Raw genomic sequence first — 23,083 nt, forward strand, 5'->3', positions numbered from 1 at the left:
CAGGAGTGTAGTGGTGGGTCCAGGTTTTATCTACAGTCATGAATCCCCATAATGTTGATTAAACCGCGTCAATAAGACCTGGACAATGCGTTTTTAGTCCAAAGTGAGTCTTCTTTTTCTCTAACATTAATCCAAAACGTCTTCGTCAGAAAAGTTTTCATCTTCGGAAGAGGAAAACAGTTTCAAAAATTAATCCAAAAATAAGAAATACAGTTGTTTTTTGTTATTTTAGCCTTATGAAGGTGATCTATATCATCTGAGAAAGTATTTAATACATATATTTTCAAACAAGTCACAATGTTGGAAGCCGTATACTAAAAAGTAAGAGACCATAAACGCGAAGTTATTTTAAACCACGGTCTTAATTGAAGTATGACAATTTATGTAGATACAATAACAAAAGTACTAAGTTAAAATGAGAAATAATTTAAAGTTATAATATATTGAAACTAAAATGGGTAAAAGGTTACAAACAAAGTATTCAGATTTAAATCAACGTATTATAAAAAGATCCAAATACATCAAAGAAAATATTCGTAAACGTAAATCAAATATTGATGTGGAGGAACCTTTAAAAAAAGCTCTTAAACTAGAAACTAGTGGTCAGGAAATAAGTAGAGAAACAGTTTTTGTAGAAAAATTAGATGATAATGGAACCCTTATATTAAATACTCGAGAGCATGTATCATATGATTTGTTTTTCAGTGATGAACTTAAAAACAATTATATCAATTTCAATTCCAAAGATATGTATTTTCATATTAATGATGAAGTTGCATTAGAAGGTTTAGATGGAATTACAATTGAAGGTATGTATATGAACAAAAAAATTCTTATTGAATGAGATTTCGAGACAAACTATAGACTATACTGTTAAGAAATTGTAAGCTTTTTGACTATCAAATGGAGACTTTTCAACACAAATCTTGAATGGTGGATGAGTCGTAAAAACCAACTGCTTGGGGAAAAGCATCTTATTTTTGATGTGGATGTGGTAGTTCCAGCTAGTAACAGGTTCAAAAGAAAGTTGCCTTTGATGATGCTGTAGGGGATCTACTACAGGGCAATCCAGATCCATGAACTGCGCAACACCAAAATCGGCGCTGAACGACAAACAATTTATTTAATACTCTTGTGTTCACTAGGTTTTGTTACTTTTTCAGTGTAATTTTAAATTCTGTTGCCTTGCTTTGATTAAGATTTATTTTTAAAAGACATTATTCTTTCATTGTAATGTGTTATGAATTTTTGTGTTTATATTCCAAATCTATATCCCAAGTCATGGTAATCCAAATTTAAATGTTGCGTTATTATTTTTAGCAATTTATAAATTACTATGTATGACTCCAGTAAACCTACAGTAATTTTAAAACCTGTGTAGTTATTTAAACTTGTATAATATTTACTTTTCTTATCATCATTTCTTAAAAATTGCACTAGAAAGGGCATGTGATCTGATATGTCTTCTGATGATAAATATGTCTGCACTTCTTGAGTACATCTACATGGAAATTCTCCTGGAACATTTTCTCCATTTTTACTTGGAGTTTCAGTATCTTCTAGTATAACCTAAAGATATTCTCCAAATAGAGTTAAGATTACGGACAGAAAAGAAGTAGGCTTTATCAAGCATCTTTCCCAGTAACCTTTCACAAAGATTTAAAAATTAATTATTAAAGCTTATCATGTTTTGTACACTTTAATATTAAGTATAATTAGAAGGACTAAATGAAAGAACTTATTAGAGAATAGATCGGTGCATTCTGGAAGCCATTTAATGGATTCAGAATTCACCTTTAAGCAAGGCCTAGTCTCAGACTCTGTGCAAAGTTGAAATAATGCTTTTCTATCATATTATTAAACTTGTATAAGGAAATGGAATTGAACATGAATGTAAAAAATTATAACAAGACTATTACAGAGTCTTGATAGACTTATGGGTTCAGTCTGATATGCAGATTTGGAATGAACATAGAAAATTTGTGAAAAAATTAGTGGTTAAAGTATTAAAAATTTATTAAAGCTTCTTTTAAAGAATAATGAGCTCAAGAATGAGGTTAAGATTTTAAAATGTGCAGCAAGTTATCAACCAAATGTGCCAACAATCAATTTTTTTAAGAAGTACGTTTCTAGACTGCCAAATACTTTTGAGCGCTAGTATATAACTTTTAATAAGGCGCAATTCAAGGAGGGTTCACGGAGGTCCCCTTACTTCCAGGAAAAATTTTAGGGAAGCATCAAAGGTTTAGTACAGTTTGAACAAAGTGCCTGAAATTCATGTACTAGTATCTTATATTTCTTTTATTTCTTTATATGGATTTACTGGTTTTCGATCAGAAAAATTTACATATAGAAAGTTCTGATCACAGTTTTACTTTCTCTTTCTTTTTTTCAATTTTAATTCGTGACCTCTTCTCCCAAAGTGAGAAGCCAAAACCGTGCCTGCTTTTGATTGCTAATATATAATTTTATGTATTGCAGCATTTTGGAAAAGATTTTTAACTGCATTAGATGGACCGCTTTGCCTAGATAAGCAATTAAAAAGATTCATATGGGAGAATATTATTGTAAGTCAAGACCAGTTTCAATTTTTTGAGTTGCCTGTTCCAAGGCCTGAATTAGTTATATACAATGTGTTTGACTATTTGCACACTGAAATTGGTGTTGTTATGGAAGTGGTGAGTCTTATTTAAATTGTTTCTCATTTAATTACACCTAGAATCAAGAAATAAAATATCGAAATACTCCAATAGACGGAAATTGAAAACATAGAAAAACACAACAAATAAAATGATAAATTTATAGAAAATATTGCATCAGGTACTTGAGCAGTTCAAGTTACATGTTAACAATCTTGGCTAAAAACCTGTATTGCTAAGTAAAAAATATTATTTTTATAAAATTTTTAGGCATATGCTCCACCAGATATATATCCAATAGCTTTGGTAAATGCATCACCAATTCTTGGCTCCTGTTCCACTTTCAAGGAGAGAATCAATATAACATCGATTGCTCAAAGTTTATCATTAGATGAAGCAGAAGAAAGGTGAGATACAGTAATTCTATTTAGTAGATATTTTTTAGCGTAAACTAGGCTTCACATAGTAGTAAGAGAAAATAATGTCAACATGTTATGTCTGTTGTATCTTAGCATCATGTGGATGCAATGAATATTTGGATTAGTCTTTAATGTACTTGAAGTATTTAAATGCACTTTATCATACTTTATCATATTATAAAACAAAAGGATTTTTTCTACATGCAACATTGATCATGACGCCAAAATATGAATAAGAAATATGAATATTTCTTCGATCAATACATTAGTTTTTTAGCTTATATTGAACACAACCTGCTGATAGGTTTGTTTTATAATATGAAGTGATAAAAACATTTAAAACAAAAAGTTGAATTTCTGTTATTTTCAGATATGGCCAAAAATTAGTAATAGTAGCTAGTCAAAACATGAGGATACAAGCCCTTTATGAAGATACAGCTGACCCATGTATAGAACTTCTGAATATGGATTACTCTATACTAGAAAGAATAGGCAGATCTAGAAAATTAGGAGAATTGACACAAGGGACTATGTCTATAACAGCTGCATTTAAAATTGATGCGAAAAGCATATTTCATTATAAAAAAAATTTGTGTCTCAACAATCTCATTTCTACTCAGATGTTTATAATCAAGTCTGCATTATTGGACCACAATAAAACCGGGAGTCTCATACAGTTGAAACGTTTTTACACAAATATAAGATCTCGACAAAGTTGCATAGCTGATCAGATTATAAATGTGATAAAAAACCAACCAAACTGCAGAATATATAGCAAATTATTGAAATCTTTGTTCTCTGATAATATCCAATGTGTCAATAAGTTATTGAAGAACCCCGAATTTAAAAAATTTGTAACTACTAAGGTAAATAAATGAGACATTTATGTATATACAAAAATATCAGGAATTTAAATATCTAAACTTACATTAGTAAGTTTCAGTTCATTCAAGGTACATTCCACTTAACGCCTATAACAAGTTTAACACCTTTTCTACCATTCCACCCAAGGCCTCTTTTCTTTCTTATTTTTTTTGTTATACCTTTTCATGAGTCTGATAAGAGTTCATGTCCCGCTTGTACTTATTTACATCACTATCTTCTGAATTTGCCATTTTTCTCAATTCCTTTTTAGGCTGTTCTTTTTTGTTCCCAACTCATTTAACTGGTCTAAATTTTTCTTTCTTGGTTTTCCCTATTGGTTTTTTAATAGTGTACTGTCTCAAAGAACTATATCAAGGTTTCCCAATGTGGTCAGGTCTACGTAAATTTTTTGTTTAGAATTCATTTTCATATTGTTTGACGAGTTTTGAAAATATGGCAGAAATGTATTTTGAAGGAAAAAAGTTTGGGAACATAAACTATGTCTATTACTAACACTTTATTATATATAATGAAGTTTGAAAATTTTTTGTTTGTTGATTAAGTATTCTTAGTATTGACCAGTTTTTTCTTGAACTTGACAAACAATCAATTATTCTAAGACAGTTGTACGTAACAAAATAAGAACCGTATTGTGATCGCCAGCCTTGCTTCTAATGATTTGAAAGAAATTGTGGCGAAATTCACAGTTTAAAGGTAAGGTTTCCTACCTGTAGAGATCCGGAAGGGTTATTACAACTTGTAGAAGAATTCTTGATATAGGAGGGCACTTGTTACAATTGCAAAGTTTGAAGAACCCTAGATCTTATTTAAGACTCAATACATGGTAACATCAATGGAAAATTAATCAAAAATAACCAAACCTTCTTTCATATTTTAAGATTCTGAATACCATTTAACAAGGTTGTATATGTAACAGTTTATGAAGTTCTAGGTAAACTCATTTTGGATGAAATCTGTAAATGTTTCTAACTTCAAAAACCTTTCAAAGACGACAAATAGTAGTAACAAAAATTTTAATTTCTTATGCACTTGTGAAAAAGATTACAATACTTTCCAATTATTTTAGATTCTACCATATAGAACTTTTTATCCAGATGCCACACGTTCTGAATATGAAACTAAGAAGACCAAAGTTGAGAAAGAGTTAGTTTATTATGAACTTATAGATCCTTATGTTAATCCCATGGCATATTGGAGAGCACAAGAAAAGACAGATCCAGATGAAGAGGAAGATAAAGGTAATCAAAGTTTGTTATCCCGAAATTTTCTGATATTATCAAATATACAAGGAAACATAAAACTAGGTTCAATTTGTAGAAACATTCATCATTATAATACAGATTTTGAGCCAGTCAATCAATGGAAATAATTATAAATAGTTTCATTAGTAGTTTATTGTATAGTATATAGAGCTAATACAACGTAAATATAAATACCACATCTTCTGATTATAATATATATATATATATATATATATATATATATATATATATATATATATATATATATATATATACATTCGCAAAAAAATGTAATTAATTGAATGTTTACTCATTTCAAGATCAGATTTTTAGTTTTTCTTAAAATTCTTTAATTGTTTTAATTAATTGTATTGTACAATTAATAATTGTAATTAATTAAAAGCAAAGACTTTTACAAAGTTTTTAAATCGAAATTTCATCATATCTTCTTCTATTATCCATTAATGGATGTTGGCAAACCCGATTTATAGCTTCCTCGACGATAGCACACTGGTGTCGTCGTTCAAATTAGCTGCCCTATAAACTCTGCTATCGCACATGGCAGCAACATATCACCATCATCAATACCAATCTTAGAAACATTCTGGAATGGGGTGGAAGAAATCTGATTGAGTTTAATATAGCAAAGACGAAGGCTGCTGTTTTTATAAAGAAGACTGGTACTGAAAGCTGAGGATTTGGTCCTGTCTGGACATAAAATATCACCTGCATCGCTTGTTAGGTGTTGAGGCTGAGAGCAATATGTTCTGGTATAGTAATGTGGCCGAATTAGTCAAAGCTGCTTCATAAAAACTTGGAGCTCCCTTTAAGACTAAAAAGCAGTATACTCTGCTACTAATCCTCTACAAGCCCCAGATTCGTCCATCTTTGGAATATTGTTCGCAAATTTGGAGTTTTGCTCCCAAGCATACCCTGAGGATACTCAACTTAATAAAGAGGAAAGAAATTCAACTTATAGGTGATAAAGAGTTAACCAGGAACTTGTACAACTTAGAGCACAGACGGCAGATGCTCTTCTGAACTGTCCAATATAATACCACCTAGAGCAATATTTGCAAGACCTACTTGAGAGGCAGACGTGTATGTTTTGCATTTACATCTTTTCTCATATTCTGCAATTTGTTATTAAACTATTTAATATTGGGTTTATTAGTCTTAATTGGTTGGTGGTTCATAAAAGATTTGTTTTAATGTATCCTTTACGGTGTCTGCTAAATTACCTATACTCATGGTGTCTATATTCAAATCATTCCAATAAACTACAGAAAGTTTTTCTGTGAAATCCGTTTTAGTTATCTTTTAATAGATAATTGCAATGTATATATTGGTCATTACGATCAGGCTCAAGAGGATCTGCTACTCCTACTTCTATTAAACTAGACAAGATTGACTATTTATACGGTAACACCACTGTAGAACCCGGTTTCTGAAGGACATTTTTGGATTTTTTTTTTCACTAAAATGATATATTGCACCTCCGCTCAAAGAGTGTTATAAGTCAAAAAAATTAGAAAATCTCTTGGTACTAGAAAACTCAAATTTCTGGGCTTGAATAATGTCATGTAAATAGTTACTATTGCGGTAACTTTGTCAGTTTTATAGTTATCATCCAAAAGGTGGAAAATAAACTTCGATTTAATTTAAAACGCTTATTACAAACGATACTCTGTTTGTTGACACTATTTGAGCGAAGGTGCGATATCAGATGCAAAATCTAATTAGATGAATTTATGAAACATGTAATGTAAGGAAATTTATAATACATTTTACTTTCATTTCGAGGTACCTGTATTACGTTATGATTGCTCTCATTTATAATTTTATTAACCAGCTCTCTTGCTGGTTAACTGGAAAGGGTAGTTGCTTCAAACTTTCAGTAAATTTGCCAAAGCTGGGCTAGCAGGATTTCCCGTGGCTGTGCCTTCCAGTTGTAGAGTCTGTCATTAAAAGAAAAGTAACTGAATCCAAACAAGTAATCAATTGAATCTATAATCAAATTATACTGTATATCAGTGTGTGCCGATAGGTATCTCCCATATTTCTTAATGATGTTATTTACTAAAATTCTAAGTATATTAGTAAAAAGTGATACTAAGTCTAAATATATCAGAATATAACCATTATCCAGTGCTATATCATTTGTTCACATAAGTTTTTACTTTGTTCTTACCTTATATCTACAAGTGGCCCTATGTTCTAAATTATGCGCTATTTCCAGTGATAATTTTTTAATGCTGGATGCAGTAAAATGATTGCTGCTTAAGTTAAAATAATTATTCTAATGTATTATTAGTTCCTCGTTCTCACTAACTAAATATACCATGTACTCATTCGAACGTGGCTCACCTTTAGCAATACAGTAACTTTATGTGAATCGGAATATCCATATAATTGTATATTTTGTTTATTGCAGAAGAAAAACTTTCTGGTCATAAGATGTACGGTGCAGATACTATTAGAGATATTTACCAATATATCCGATCAAATGAAGATAAAGGTTGCTTTGGTAATGAAATCAAACTAAACGTAGGGATTGACAAAAATACTGCGAGATTAGCTTTGAATAAACTACTTGGAAAAGCGCTTATAGATTTTACCAAATTTGATGATGGAAAGCAAAGGAAATATGTGTAAGTATTTATTAACAAGTAAATGAATTTATTTAAAAAAAACTGTCTCTAAAAAAATATTCTCAAAGGCAAACGTCTTTAAGAAATCGTCGTCTAAATGCAGTTTAACTGCAACAACAGTTCCATGAAAAATGAGGAGGGGTTATTAGTAAGTGGACAGTGAAAATAAAATTGTAGGAAAGTAACCTGAACCCGATTGGGCTTTGTTCTGTTCTCAGAGGAGATCAGAATATACCTCCTTGATAAGGACAGAATGAAGAAACTGTATTAAACACCAGGAGAGTAATTTGTTACATTGAGGAAAGGACTGTTCATGGCTGTGGTTCCTTCATAATCTGAGATACAATTTATAGATTGGCCAGCATGCAGTCACGACGTAAACCAGATTTAACATTTATGGGATGAACTAATATGAAGAATTTCTCCTTTACTAACTCTAACCTCAATCGCAGGACCTAATATCGCAGTTGGAGAAGAGTCAGGCTCATTATTAAAAAGCAATTGTTAATTTAGGTAGAAGACTATACTTCTTTAAAAATAGAATGTTTTTGTTATTTATTTAAACAGTTTTTAACGGTGCGGTGAAATTATACCCAATATTTCTTACTTAGTTGATGAACTATGTACTAAACTATTCAGTTTTTACTCAATTTTCCGCTAAGACTTGAGTATTCACTTAATTATTACTAAAAACGTGTATGTATATATAGATTGGGGGTCTCATATACACTCGGACCCAAAGGACTTGCTGCTATACTGGAGAATCCAGTGATCCATCAATCCCACTCATTTTAAAAAGTCTAAAATGTAGGATGGCTTCAATTGTCAGAGATGTTCGTCTTCTATTTCATAAGCACCCAGCTGTAGTGCTCTTGAGTTTCGTAGTATTTCATACTTCGAGAGAATGTGGATAGAGGTTTTGTCCTCTGTGCAACAAAACATTATCTGCTAAGTCTAACGTGTTCAGGTGTTTGTTGAGACGACAGTGCCCCAAGAGAACTCCTGTAGATTGTTCTTACTTACGTTGATACATTCAGCAGATGTACTCTGCTTATAGTTACCCAGAAGAGTCTTTGCCTGTCTCATGAAGGGACTAAACACTTACATAATTTATTTAAGTTCACCATTTACTTGTCTATCCTGATGTGTTCTGAATGACATCAGATTATTTACTGACTACTACTGCTGTTAGAGACTTGTTTATAGTTCAGTCAAATAAAACTTACAAAGGTTACAAAAATTCCCATAGAGCTAAAAATTGGTATGAATGTTGATACTATTAAAATGAATTGTGAAGAGTCCTCATCAATCCCCCTTGTGCAAAAAATTTTATTGATGGTTAATGTTTGCAAAAATAGGTTTTTCGCGTTTTTCAGCTAAATGTTGAGTTTTACAGCAAAAATAGTTCAAACAAAAATCGTAGATCATCCGATTCTCAACAAAAAATGTATCCACACTTTTTTTCATAAGTATTGCCATTTCCGAGATATAGCGGTTGAAGGAATTGAAAAAAAAAATGTTTTATTCGTAATATGCACCTTAATGTACTTTTATATACATTTTTGAACAGTTATACGAGTAAACATATGAGTCCCCATGTCTTATACATACAAATTATAAAATTATTAGAATATAAATGAACGTCAAAAACTCCGCCCCCATTTTCATTTAGTCGCATGGCCTTAAGTAACATCTCATGTCTTCCATTCAATTGTCAGCGTGACGATGGTCGTATATCTGCTCCGTTTCAAAGGTCTCATACTCAACAAAATACGGTTAGTCATAAGCATTGCTTCGTAGTGACAACTCGTGGCTATCGGTTATATTTTGTAACAAAGTTTGTGCATTTTACTGTTTTTAAAAAAAATGTCACAATTCTGCTTTATTTGTAGACAACTTTTGACTAAAAGTGGAGTTGTTACTGTTGATCGCAGCATGAAAGCATTAATTGATGCAAGTTTGAAAGAGGTGATGAATTTTTGGAGTACGTGAAAGACCGGACATTTGTAAAAATTCATGTGCAGTGTCGAAAAAGTAGTATTGATATCGTGAAAAAGACGGCGCCAAGAAGAAGCTGGTTCATCAAAAATGAGTCCTCCTTGAACTTGAGTACGAGTAAGTGCAGCTACATTTTGCTTCAATCAGTGTTGTTTATTTTGCGGCAATGAATTAAATGAAGAGTTGGAGAAGAAAAAAGCACTGCAGTACCGACGTATGATTTTTATAGTGACTACACTTTCGTTCAAAGACAGTATTCTAACTATACCTAAAACTCGTTGTGATGATTTAGTCAAAGCTGTTGCTGCTCGAATTGAATTTGAATATGATTTAGTCGCTGCCGAGGCTAAGTGTCATAACGATTGATACAATTCTTTTTTGAAACCGACCACTGGGGGTAAAGTCGGTCGTCCTCAAGATGAAGCTACAAATATTGCGATGAGAGAAATATTTAAGTATATTGAAAAAAACGATGATTGTCAATTCACATTAGACGAATTGAATATTTGTGAAAAATCAACAATAGATAACAGAACCATTAAAATGGGATTGAAGTTGGAGTATGGTGATAAAATTATTATTACAGAAAAATCAGGATCATCAACATATTTTGTATCAAGCTTGGTACGAAAAAGAAACAGAATAATTTTTCCAAATTATTTTTTCATTTATATATTACATAATTTGCACAGCTTTCATCATTTTCAATACTCAATTTGAATTTAATAGGATCATAATAGGTTGTGGAATAGGCGTACCGGGGATATCACGTTAAAAAAAGCACACTACCTCATAGGTGGTGTGGAAACGTATCCATATTAGGAATAAAATATTTTTTTCAATTCTTTCAACTGCTATATCACGGAAATGGCAATACTTATGATAAAAAAAGTGTGAATACATTTTTTATAGAGAATCGGATGATCTACAATTTTTGCCTGAACTATTTTTGCTGTAAAACTCACCGTTTAGCTGAAATGAAAAACGCTAAAAACCTATTTTTGCAAACTTTCATCATCAATAAAATTTTTTGCACAAGGGAGATTGATGGGGACTTTTCACAATTCATTTATAATAGTATTCTGAACATTCATACCAATTTTTAGCTCTATGGTATGTAACCTTACTTCTATTTTAAGGACTAATTTGACTGGACTATTATATACACTTAATCATATCCAAAATGTTTCGAGATCTGCCGAAAACAAATGAAAAGGTCTTCTTAGAAATTGATTTTATATATATATATACATAAAATACTGCAAATAAGTTATAAAAAAATATGAAAAAATTTCTGCTGCAAATAATAAAACAACTTGATTTGTATAATTCATTTATTATAAATAAAATAAGTAATAAAATTAAGCCTAGCAATAAATGATAATTGTCTTTTAATTTCTACAAAAGTGAAAAGATCAGTCGACCGATTCCTATGCATGCAGGTTTGTTCAAAGCATCTTCAGAATGTTTTAAATATGTACATTTTTATTGAACATATAATAGTATGAAGTGACTAGTAAAAAACTATATATATATTTTTAGGTATAAAGCAGTCTGTTGGAAAAGACCAGACGATTACCCAACTCCCTCTTCGCCACCTATTCAGAAAGTATCTTCCATAAAAATGAAAATGTTGGAAAAACAAAAAGCGGCTGTAGCAAACAAAATAGAAAATCAAGCTATCAATATTGAAACAGAACCAAGTACAAATTTACAACTTGATAGTTGCTCAATAAAAACTCCAGATATTTCCAATTGCAAATTCATAGTTGCACAAATAGAACAAGAAGATAAAGTGGAACAAAACAAAAATCCAGCAATTTCTGAAATTAAATTGAATAGCTCCTACACTATACACTTATCATATGTATTATTAAATACTGAGCAGTTATTTAACATTAATCAGTTGTTACTAGAAATCACTCCGACATTAAATATTCTCGAAGTTAAGGCAATATCTGACAACTTCCTCAAAAGAAAATATGAATTGGATGTGAAAATAAAAGTTTCATTATTCAAAGCTTGTTTAGGTGATGTAAAAGCGATAAAAGAATTCACAGAGGTTAAAAGGGAAAATAATCCAAATGAAAAGTAAGTTACATTATATATTATTTAATACTTTTCACTAACTTGTGTTTGCAAGTTTTACTATATACTATACTATATATTTACTATAGTATATATGTATATATACTATTTTACTGAGTTTGAAGTTTTAACTAGCCTCAAAAAATTACAACCAAACGTTTTATCTAGTCCCTATGGGTCGCCAGCCTTTCTACTACGACTCTGTGCATCTGTTCTTGCAAAAACCTGTTACCTCTTTAATCTCTCGTTAAAATGTGGTAAATGGAAAACTGGACGAATTTGTCCCATTTTTAAAAAAGATAATAAGGTTGTTATTGAAAACTATCGACCCATCACAATTATTTCCAACTTTTCTAAGGTATTTGAAACTTTGCTTTACGAAGTTCTTCTTCACCACGTGAAACTATCCATATGTAATGAACAACATGGTTTTCATCCTAGTAGATCTACGGCTTCGAATTTAATGTGCTCAAAGCAATATAGGCAGCACACTTGGATTGCGGCAGTCAGGTTGATGTAATCTATACAGATTTTTCCAATGCTATGGATCACTTGGATCATGGCATTCTTCTGACCAAGGTATCCAACATTGGTTTAACTGATTCATTTACCTTTTTCTAATTTTTTATGTCATACCTCACGGATAGAAAACTTACAGTTACCATGGTTTCAACTCTATAGAAATTAAAGCATCTTCTGAAATACCCCAGGGCTCACTACTTGGGCCACTGTTATTTTCAATATTTATAAATGACATTGTCTCAGGATTAAATTCTAATTTTCTCCTTTACGCTGATGATTAGAAGCTGTATCATTCCATATCGAACATTGATTACTGCCACTTACTTCAATATGATATAGATTTGTGATTGGTGCGATAAAAATGCACTTCTCAACATTTCAAAGTGAAATAAGTGTAATACCTTATCTTTCACTAGAAAACTTAACCCTCTTATTTCAATTATTGAATTTCTAGTAAAGTGCTTAAAACGCCTGCAGCATTCAAAGATCTTGGTGTTACATTTGATAGTATATTGAACTTTGTTAAGCATATTAATATTATTCTTGATGGAGCCTTTAGGAACCTCGGTTTCGTACTGAGAAACTTTTTACCGAAGTTCAAACCGTATTTTTTACTTTTTAGTTTTAGTCCTTATCAAGATTACTGATAAATCTCGCAATGACTCCAGTGAATAACTCTATTAGTTATAACTGCACGTTATAAATTAGTGTTTTGTAAGTTGGTAGCAACTCTGCATTGTAGTTGTTCCATATGCATATATTAAATAATTCACTCTAGACTTTTGCGATGCTAAATCCATGAGACTGAAACGGTTTTGTGGGAACATTCCTAATACATTTTTGTGCAATTTTCTAATTTCTCAGAAGGTATTAACCAGGTATCCTTTACCTTTTACCTAACACACCACTCAATAAGTCGTGTGACTAACTAAGAAACACACTTTTTTGCCAAATCTATTTTATTCATCAATGTAATCTCCTTCAAGAGCAATACAATCATTCCAATGCTCAAATTAGACTTCAGCTTCGGCAATTTCTTATTCATTTGAGCTGAATTTCTAACCTTATTAAGCACATAACGTCAATAATGCCAATCAGCGAAGAACAACAAGGCTTTCGAAAAAACGGTCCACGATTGATGCATTATTTATAACAAGGCAATTAGTAGAAAAGTCTCTTGAATATAACACTCCTGCATATCTCTGTTTCATAGACTTAACGAAGGCCTTCGGAACAACGTCGGCGATCCGCTAAGGTGACAGCCTTAGCCATCTACTATTTAATACTGTTATGAACCAACTGGTAGAGACCGTAAAAAACTTGGGACTAGGATACCGCATGGGAACCTACAAAATTAAAATCTTATGCTATGCCGATGACGCCGTACTCATTGCAGAATCAGAAGACGACCTACAAAGAATGTTACACGCCTTTAGCAAACGCGCAGAAAATTTAAATATGGAAATTTTAACAAGCAAGACAAAAAGCATGACTATAGCTGAGTAAACCTCTACGCTGCAAGTTAACACTAGACAACACCACTATAGACCAAATCATGTATTTCGAATACTTAGGATGCAAAATAACAAGCACAGGATTCCTTGAAGACGAAGTGAGGAGACAAGTGAACAAAGCAGCTACAGTATCGGGACATCTTAAGCAACCAATTTGAAGAAATAAACACCTCAGTATACCATGCAAATCCAGAATCTACAAAACATTTGTGCGACCAATTATGACATACGGGGCAGAAACAAGTGTAGAAACGTCGGTAACAAAGAGGATACTAAGAACAACAGAAATGAAAACGCTAAGAACTATAACGGGTTACACACTGAATGACAGACAAAGAAATACCGACATAAGGGAAAAATGCGAAACAGACGACATTGTCAGATGGGTGAGAAAAATAAGGAGAGAATGGAACCCGCATGTCAACAGAATGACCACAGATAGAATAGCAAAAATCATACGTAACAACATCCCATACGGAAGAAGACCTGTTGGACGACCACCAAAACGGTGGCGGGACAGTTGGCAATCAACCTCACAGGAACTACTGCAGAGAAACCGGAACTGAACAGGTGTTACGCCTTCTACACGATGATGATGATGATGAGAATTTTTTAAAATCTGTGAATAGCCAGTAGTCACTGGGAGCCAGATCTGGACTACGGTGGATGAGGAAGCAATTCGAAATGTGATTCGTTCGATTCAACCATCGTTGCCATCCACTTGTTAATCGGTGTATTGCCTTGATGAAACAGTGGTTTGTTCTTCGACATATGAGGCCGTTTTGGAGATATTCGATGAACAATATTCCATGCGCATCCCAAAATACTGAAGCCATATCCTTCCCAGGTGGCTGTTGTGTCTTTAGACGCTTCGGACGTTGTTCACCGGCTACAGTCCACTCAGATAATGATCATTTTGATTTCGGAGTGAAGTGATGGATCCATGTTTCATCCATTCTCATATATCGACGCAAAAAGTCTGATTTATTACGTGTAAACATGGCCGAATACTGTTCTAGATCATCAACACGTTGTTGTTTTTGATCGATTGTGAATAAATGCTGCACCCACTTTGAAAAAAGCTTTCTCGTGGTCAAATTTTCATCCATGATTGTAAACACACTGCCTTCTTATATCTTTACGGCCTCAGCTATTTCACGTAATTTCAATTTACGATTAGATATAACCAATTTGTGAACTATTTTGATGTTTTCTGGAGTAATCACCTCATTTTTTTTGTTCAGTTATTTTGCTCAACTTTTTGCTAAATTGTGTTTCTAAAGAAACTTTGTGATAATGCTCTACTGTCAGGTGTATTGTTTGATGTAGTTCTTAGTTTTTGAAATAATTTACTTCAGCCTCATATATCTGTCTTTAAATTTTCAATTTTAAATTTTCAACTTTATATCAATGTGAAAATATAAACATCAACTTGTGTTAATTTTTTTTTAGTTTTCTTCTATATTTTTCCTATTTTGTTGTTTTGAAATTGTGAATTTTGTTGGTAATTTTTTTAAATGCACCACCATGTATACGCCATTGCGGAAATTTTCGGTCAACCATTTTCACCACTTAAGTTTTTGTATTGAGAAAGCAATTAAATAGTATCAAATCTAATATTTTCTTATTTTCAGGATGTCCATACCAAATTTAAGTCAAGAACAAAGAAGTATTACAGACACAAACGAAACTTCTAAATTAGATTACATGGGCTCAAATCCTACTGTAGTTTTTAATGAAGTAGATCAAGATGTAACAACTAAGATAATTGTTTCGACAACTCCTGCTGAAATTCGATTAGAAAAACAATATCCAAAGTCTAAATTGTTAACTGAAAGGGTTTCTAAGAGAATGCAAATTATTATAGACCTCGTAAATGAAATGCGTTTGATTGAAGAAATTTTTACAGTGCAGAAATGTATCATCGATAAAGAAATAGAAACTGGTAAGTATTCAATACATAGCTATTTTAATTAAAAATTTTAACCAATTCTTTTTATGTTATTTAAGCGTTATTGTCGTGTCTGAATTGTGATGTGGTATCAAAAAGGAATTTTTAAGTACATAATAGAATGAACAATCAACTAAATAGTAATATGAAAAAAAGAAATATTTTTCACAGATTAAATCACCAATCTTGTTTGATAAGACCAGTAGTTATGTCAAAATAGGTCAGAATAGCACAAAGAAAATTCTCAACAAAGTTCAAAGGCTTGCCTCTATGTGGGTATGAGAACATGGTTTATCTTATCAAGTACATTTAATCAAATCTTTTCAGTACATTCAACTATAAATTGTAGGATGCATTTGAAAGAAGGGCAAAGGGAACATTTTGTTATAAAAAAGCGTGTCTGGCAGGTTAATTATCAGTGTTGGTGTGTAGTGGCAGTAAAATTTACATTTACAGTGACTACTTTATTTCTATACGCCAAATGCTAAATTATAAAAATTTGTAAAAAACTTGAATTTATGTAATATGGCCAAAATCTCGCGTTCCGTTGGTGTCCAAGATAAGCGTTACATAAAAATACATGATAGGTGTGTATGTAAGAAGTTTTCAATCTAGAATTTAATTAATTAACTCAGCTAGCCAATCTTACTAAATAAAAAGAATATAATCATTCAGTTGCTGTTTATTCCAGCTTAATTTATCATTTCACCATAAATTGTGATCTAGTACTTCCTGAATGGGTTTAGAAAATTGTCCACACTTTCTGAATGGATGATTATTGTAGATAGTTGGAGTAATTCCTTGTGGTTTATCGCCGATGCTCTGCTTCAATTTGAATGAAGCATATGTGGTTGGTGGAGATGAATAGAGTGGATATTTTTTATACAGATCTTCATTTCTAGTATAGAATTCATCATCTGGCTCAAATCCATCTTTTCTGAAATAAAACTACATTTCAAAGGTAACATACAAAGGCTGCTATTTGTATTTCTGGTATAACAATGAATAGAGAAACATGTATTTATGAAACTGGGAAGAGAGGAAAAAGAAGACGAAATTAATGAAGTGTAACGTTGGAACATACTCCTTACATGGGTTCATCGGCTTTATGATAAAATTTCAATCCAGGAAGGAAAGGATCTCAAAAATATAACAGAAACAGGGGGAGTTAGTCTAATATCATGAAATTATGTCAGGAAATTTATGGATGCCCCCATACAGTTCCAACACCAATTTTTTTAAAAGAGAACAAACTTGAAGAAAACTATTATTATTGTTCTCAAAATATACATACCTAAAATACCTATTATAAACTGTAACATAATCCCCTGGAGGAATAGGAGCATCCACTTCTTGGAGAACCTCGTTTCTCGCTTCTTCCTCAAATTGTTTCAGGAGCTGTGATTTTTTAACTCCTAAAGCACTTCTATCATTTTGAATGGGACTCAAATACGAAGCTTTCATTGTAGAGCAGTCTACATCTCGTGGATACATGTAAGAAGCGTCTCTAATCAAAAATGGTTTACTATCACCTTTATATTTTTCCACATAACATTTTTCTAACAAACGATCCTCGACGTCTGCATTAGGTTTACGAAAAACTTTACATTTGTCTTCAACAGATGGAGGATAATCAGTAGCAATGTTTCTTTGCATCGTTTTCGTTTAGAAACGGTGCTTCAATCTAAAAAATAGTCTTTTGACAGGTCTCTTGACAGATTTAAATTTCGATACACTTTGAAAGGTATGCTGCTATAATATAATTAGGTTGTTTGATTGGCTTCTTTGTTCTTCTTTTCTTTGTCCTTTGCTTATATAAGTATGGAGTCTCCGAATATTTTGGAGCTTTTATGATTGCATTCAAACAAATAAGTAATAGACATGATATGAAAATAAACAAGAACAAGACAAAAGTGATGGAATAGGAGAAGAAGAGACCAAAATAAATATAAGAATCAATATAGAAACACTGGAACAAGTTAAAAATTACCAATACCTAGGAACAATAACAGACGAAAACGGGAAACAAGACGCAGGTATGAAAATAAACTAGAACAAGACAATAGTAATGGGATTGAGGAACAAGAGACTGGAACAAATTTTTAAAACCAGAAAGTTGTATACTATGCCTGATCATATATGATCTTCCAGATCCATATATCTTTGGAATATTGCTCTTACATTTAGAGCTCGGCTCCCAAGCATACCGTGAAGTTGCTGTAATAAATACAGAAGAGAACAATTCGACTTATAGGCGATTCAGAGATGACCAGAAACATGGAACAAAGAAGTAAGGTCGCCGACCTCATTCTGATTAACCGATACTATCACTGCTCTTCCGAGCTGTCCAACATAATCGAACCTAGAGCAGTTTTTGCAAGACCTACTTGACAGACAGACGTGACTCATGAACACCGAGTTCGTCTGTCGCCAATTTATCAGAACTCATTTCTTTGGAAAAGTACAAGGATAGGGAATCAGCTAACAAGGCACGTCTTTTCCAACATTACAACCCTCAGAAGTACAAGATTAATATCCACAGGCATCTCCACACGTGAGGTACCACACGAACTACTCGAGTGTAAAAGGGTTTACCTTCATGTGCTTGCTTTTTGCATATAAAAAATCTTTGTTGCGATCTGGATACTTTTTATTAAGTGAAAAGTTCTTTTACGATTTTGATAACCTCTCATAAGAATCATTATTTGCTCTTGTTCGGTGAACATATTTAAATTTTATAAGTACCTAATTACAAACACCTTTGATTAATGATAATGAGAAATAATTCATAATATTTTCACACGATTAATGACAAAAAATTTTCTTTTTTTATAATGTATACATTTTTTTATTAATTTAAACTGTAACTAAATAACTATCAAATCTAAAATTATGCAGTTTTCACGATTGTATATTTAATTTAATAGATTAATAAAAAACTAAAAACAAGTTATTTTGAGTGTTGGTGAACGCTGTGTACTTCTAATCGTCTAATTATTTGAAAAAAACTTGTATTCAACATTGTTTTTGTTAATATAACAGAAATCGAAATATTGGCAAGTTACTTTTTGATCGCACTGTATAAATAAAAGATGTTTCACATTTTGAAGTTAGAGAAATCATATGCATATATCTCATACATATTTTTTTCGATATTCAACTCAATAATAGTTTTATATTTACGTTTATTTACTCACTACAATATGTGAAAAATTTTGGACGAACCTTGTGAGGAAAGCAATTTCATTAAATTCATGAAGCTTTTATAAGATTTTCATTTATTATTTTATCGTGCATAAAAGTTCGATATCATACAAATATTATACACACAATACTATTTCATAATTGCCACTAAAAATTATTAATAATAATACCACACAAGACTTTTCTCAAATTAGTTACCAGTAGACAATGCGAATACTCTTTAAAACAACTGGCTCTTACCAAATAATCTTGGAAATGTAAGAATAATTACCTGTTCAACACATTTTACATTATTATATGTATATGTTCGTATTCTGTTTAATCAATATCGAAACATTATTGATTGTTTACGTTTATACGGGGTACTTTCAAAATAATATGTTTCCAATGTTTAAGACGTACTAAATTTATTTGGATTTTAGGACACAGCGAAAAAATTGATAGAAAATCTTTATTGAGAATATTAAAACGACTAGTAGAAGAAGGGTTTATAAAAATTTTCAAAATAATCGTTAATAACGAGAAGATATATAAAACGATTGTATTTGTTTGCCATCCAACGGTAACCTCAGACGACGATGTTATTAAAAGTGCTAGCGAACAACTTAAATGGAAATACTTCTTTGGTGTGGTTAGAAAAACTTCAAAGCCGCACATTCCTGGAATTCAAAAAAATATTGAAAATAAATTTTCATCTTCTCCATTTACCCAGGGTGACGTTTTGAATAGCATCAAGGAAATGAAGCAACTGGAAACTGATTTATTGAAAGAAATCAAACGGAAACTTAACAAAAACATTGGAAAAGTGTATGGAGTTAAACCAAAATTTACAAGGTAATTGTACATTTCTAATTTTTTTAAAATTAATTTTGTTTTATTAGGAATCTTCTATATCCTCTATATACTTCGTGTATATAGAGGATTTTTAAGACTTGATAAAGAGTTTGCTTTGAAATGTACTAAGGGGCGTTTGTAACCATACCTAGAATGTTGGATTGGCTTCTTTGGATAATACTTGTGATTGATTTGATGACACATCCCCATAGCTGGATACCATACATCCAAATTAGCTTAATAACGATTTTGTAAATTAGGACTTTATTTTCTAGAGCCAATTTGTTTTTGCTTCTTAACGATGTGTTCAATAAACCTAAGATTTCTTATTTTGAATAGAAATCTAATATTTGAATTAGGTATCCTTTTTTTGCTTTTGGTTAGTTATAATGTAATTGAACACATAACAGAAGAAAAGGGGAATGTTCATACTTATTGAGAGTATCTTCAATTACTGATTTCACTTTGGATTGCACAGTCTTTAATTTGTTTATACATTTTATTTTTAAATTTGAAGTATGTTTAAGACAAGGCTAGTTTTGTTTACTTATATATATTTGACTCTCATATTTTTGAATTTGAAAAAACTGTTTTTTGGCTTGATTTCGTTATTTTTTAAAGATTAATCATGACATCAATACCTTTTTCAGCAATCTGTAGGGCAAAATATGTAAATGTGCTGAAATGCTAGATTTGCTTTGAAATCATTTTATATAAAATGATAATGACAAATGTGGCTACAAGTTCTTTTTAGGCAATATTAATATTCTCGAAAAAACAAAGGAACAAAAAACTATCTTGATATCATGAGTGAATATGGTTATAGATCAGCAATTAATATTCCCTCCAGAGTACAAAAAATTTCCAGCACATTTTTGGACCATATATTTGTTCATACAAATAATTATGATAACATACAACCCATGACAATCGCCACATCTATTATTAACTATCATACAACATTATTACAACTCCTTGTGGAGAAAAAATGAAAAGGGTTTATACCAACTTTAATATTAATATAAAGAATACATTATTAACAAAAAACTATTAAAAAAATATACATGCGCCCCATTGAACATCATTCTGGAACCAGATCTTGATAAAAAAAATAAACAAGTTTATAAATATTATACAGAAAACAGTACAACAATCTATTATTCAAGGTAACATATAATCAAAAAATAAGGAATGCATGGATTACTTTCTCACTGATGAAAACTATTAACAAAAAAAAATAAATTATATTTAGAATTTGAAAAAAATCCTAACAACATTATTAAGAAAACAGAATATTTGGACTGCAAAAATGAAACAGAAAGATTGATAAAGAAAGCAAAAAAAAATTATTACAATAAAAAGGTGAAAAATGAAAAAAATTCATCCATAAAGTTATGGAAACTAGTCAATGAAGTATTAAAACAGAAAGAAAAGAGATTCAAAGTATCAGACAATAACCAAACAATTCATGATATTGAGCAAATGGCCAATATATTCAATAAGTATTTTATCGATGTGGATAAACATTTAACCCATATATCAGTGCTGAATCGCTAATAATTAACAATTCACTAGAAACGGGACAATTTCCAAAAGCATTCAAAAACACTGTTGTAATACCAATTTTTAAATCTGGTGACAGGAATAATGTGGTAAATTATCGCCCAATTTCACTGATAAAAAGTCTAGCCAAAGTATTAGAAAAGATCGTAAAAATTATAGTAAACAAAGTCTTGGAAAAACATAATCTACTTTCAAATTTTTAATTTGGATTTAGAAATCATGAGTAAACTCAAAATGCAATACACTTATTAACAAACACCATTTACGAATGCATAGATAAAGGTAAACCACCAATAGGGATATTTCTTGATTTGACAAATGTTTTCGTTACTGTCAAACATTTCATTTTACTAGTAACCTTAGAGGAACTAGGAATGAGAGGTGCAGCATATAGTTTCTTTGAAAGTTATATGAAAAATTGAAAACAACAGGTCAAAATAAAAGACAAAATAAGCATAACAAAAGAAGTGACATTGTTATTCACATGAATAATATATTTTTATTGGAAAAAATGGGATAAATCATGATACTGTAGTCGTATATGAAGACACAAACTGGTAAAATTTGAAATTGAAAATGAAAGGAATTTTGTAGAAATACAAACTTTGTTGGTCTATAGATTATTATCAGTGAATTTAAAAAAAACAGTTTATCTACCATTCGACAGCCTCGAGACAGCTCTTCCAAAATATGATATAACAATATAAAATTCTTTCACAATAAAACCAGTAAATGAAATTAAATATTTGGGAATAATGTTAGAACGTACTTTCCGATGGAAAACTCATGTGGACTATTTAACAAAAATATTAAGGAGCATTCTATATAGTTTTAAAAAAATTGTCGAATAACCTACCAGATGATATAAAAAAAATACACTAAAAAGATTCAAGACTGCAATAAAAAGTTATATATGGAATAGACCAAGAAAAGATATTCTTGAATTAATTGACTGTTCTTGATCTAAAAGAAACTGAGAACGTACATTGATTGTGATCCCATATTTATACACAAATGATTTTATGAGCTATGAAAAAACTTTTTACCCCGCTTTTTTTGTTTTGTTATTAATGGGTTTATTGAAGTAAATGTATATTTAAATATTTCAACTTGATGTAATTAATTATATAATGGATTTTTATGTCCATAAACAATATATATCTAAGTACTATATCTTGCTCTGTAACTTAATTAATTAATATTAAGGCTGAAACGTCCGCTAAAATCGCAATTTTAACACCGAATAATGTGCTATAGCTTTTTCATTGATTGGTGAAGGCTTCTCACAATACAAATGACTTGAATATACCATAGGGCAGAATAATTGATTTCTAGAGCATTGAGAAGTTTCAAAGAGGCGGAAAAATATCAAAGACGACTAGGCAGGGCCGCCCCCACATAGTGATAATTGGAAAAGGTCTCTTTATGCAGGTATATTGTTGACATATTAGAACCACAAGGTACACCTCACACTTCCTTTTTAAGAGAAAATTTTCTCGTCGTGCATGACAATCTTCAAATTGTCCAATTAATAAGATGGACAGGTACTAGCCCCTAACCTCAATCCAATAAAG

General features: G+C 31.3%; 2 protein-coding genes across 3 annotated transcripts in view; one reads left to right on the plus strand and one right to left on the minus strand.

Annotated features, from left to right (window-relative positions):
• Positions 1 to 357: 357 nt before the first annotated feature.
• The window catches only part of LOC130894867 (general transcription factor 3C polypeptide 1), a 52,099-nt gene continuing 29,373 nt past the window's right edge, over positions 358 to 23,083 (plus strand). The window contains exons 1-9 of the mRNA XM_057801882.1: positions 358 to 809; positions 2,482 to 2,678; positions 2,910 to 3,046; positions 3,429 to 3,924; positions 5,010 to 5,181; positions 7,619 to 7,835; positions 11,376 to 11,924; positions 15,592 to 15,902; positions 19,535 to 19,946. Coding sequence (XP_057657865.1) covers positions 455 to 809; positions 2,482 to 2,678; positions 2,910 to 3,046; positions 3,429 to 3,924; positions 5,010 to 5,181; positions 7,619 to 7,835; positions 11,376 to 11,924; positions 15,592 to 15,902; positions 19,535 to 19,946 — 2,846 coding nt within the window. The 5' untranslated portion in view covers positions 358 to 454. The remainder of the gene's footprint in view (positions 810 to 2,481; positions 2,679 to 2,909; positions 3,047 to 3,428; positions 3,925 to 5,009; positions 5,182 to 7,618; positions 7,836 to 11,375; positions 11,925 to 15,591; positions 15,903 to 19,534; positions 19,947 to 23,083) is intronic.
• Positions 16,358 to 19,413, minus strand: LOC130894870 (uncharacterized). Of its 2 annotated transcripts, none has more exons than XM_057801885.1 (3): positions 19,384 to 19,413; positions 17,203 to 17,592; positions 16,358 to 16,845 (listed from the first exon to the last, which is right to left on the minus strand). In XM_057801885.1, the coding sequence occupies exons 2-3, from the start codon at positions 17,562 to 17,564 to the stop codon at positions 16,614 to 16,616; spliced, it is 594 nt and encodes a 197-aa protein (XP_057657868.1). In that variant the 5' UTR covers positions 17,565 to 17,592; positions 19,384 to 19,413; the 3' UTR covers positions 16,358 to 16,613. The 2 variants fall into 2 exon arrangements, with proteins under 2 accessions (XP_057657868.1, XP_057657867.1); XM_057801884.1 differs by lacking the exon at positions 19,384 to 19,413 and adding an exon at positions 19,092 to 19,173.

Source organism: Diorhabda carinulata, chromosome 6 (genome assembly GCF_026250575.1).
Source record: "Diorhabda carinulata isolate Delta chromosome 6, icDioCari1.1, whole genome shotgun sequence".
Taxonomy (NCBI): domain Eukaryota; kingdom Metazoa; phylum Arthropoda; class Insecta; order Coleoptera; family Chrysomelidae; genus Diorhabda; species Diorhabda carinulata.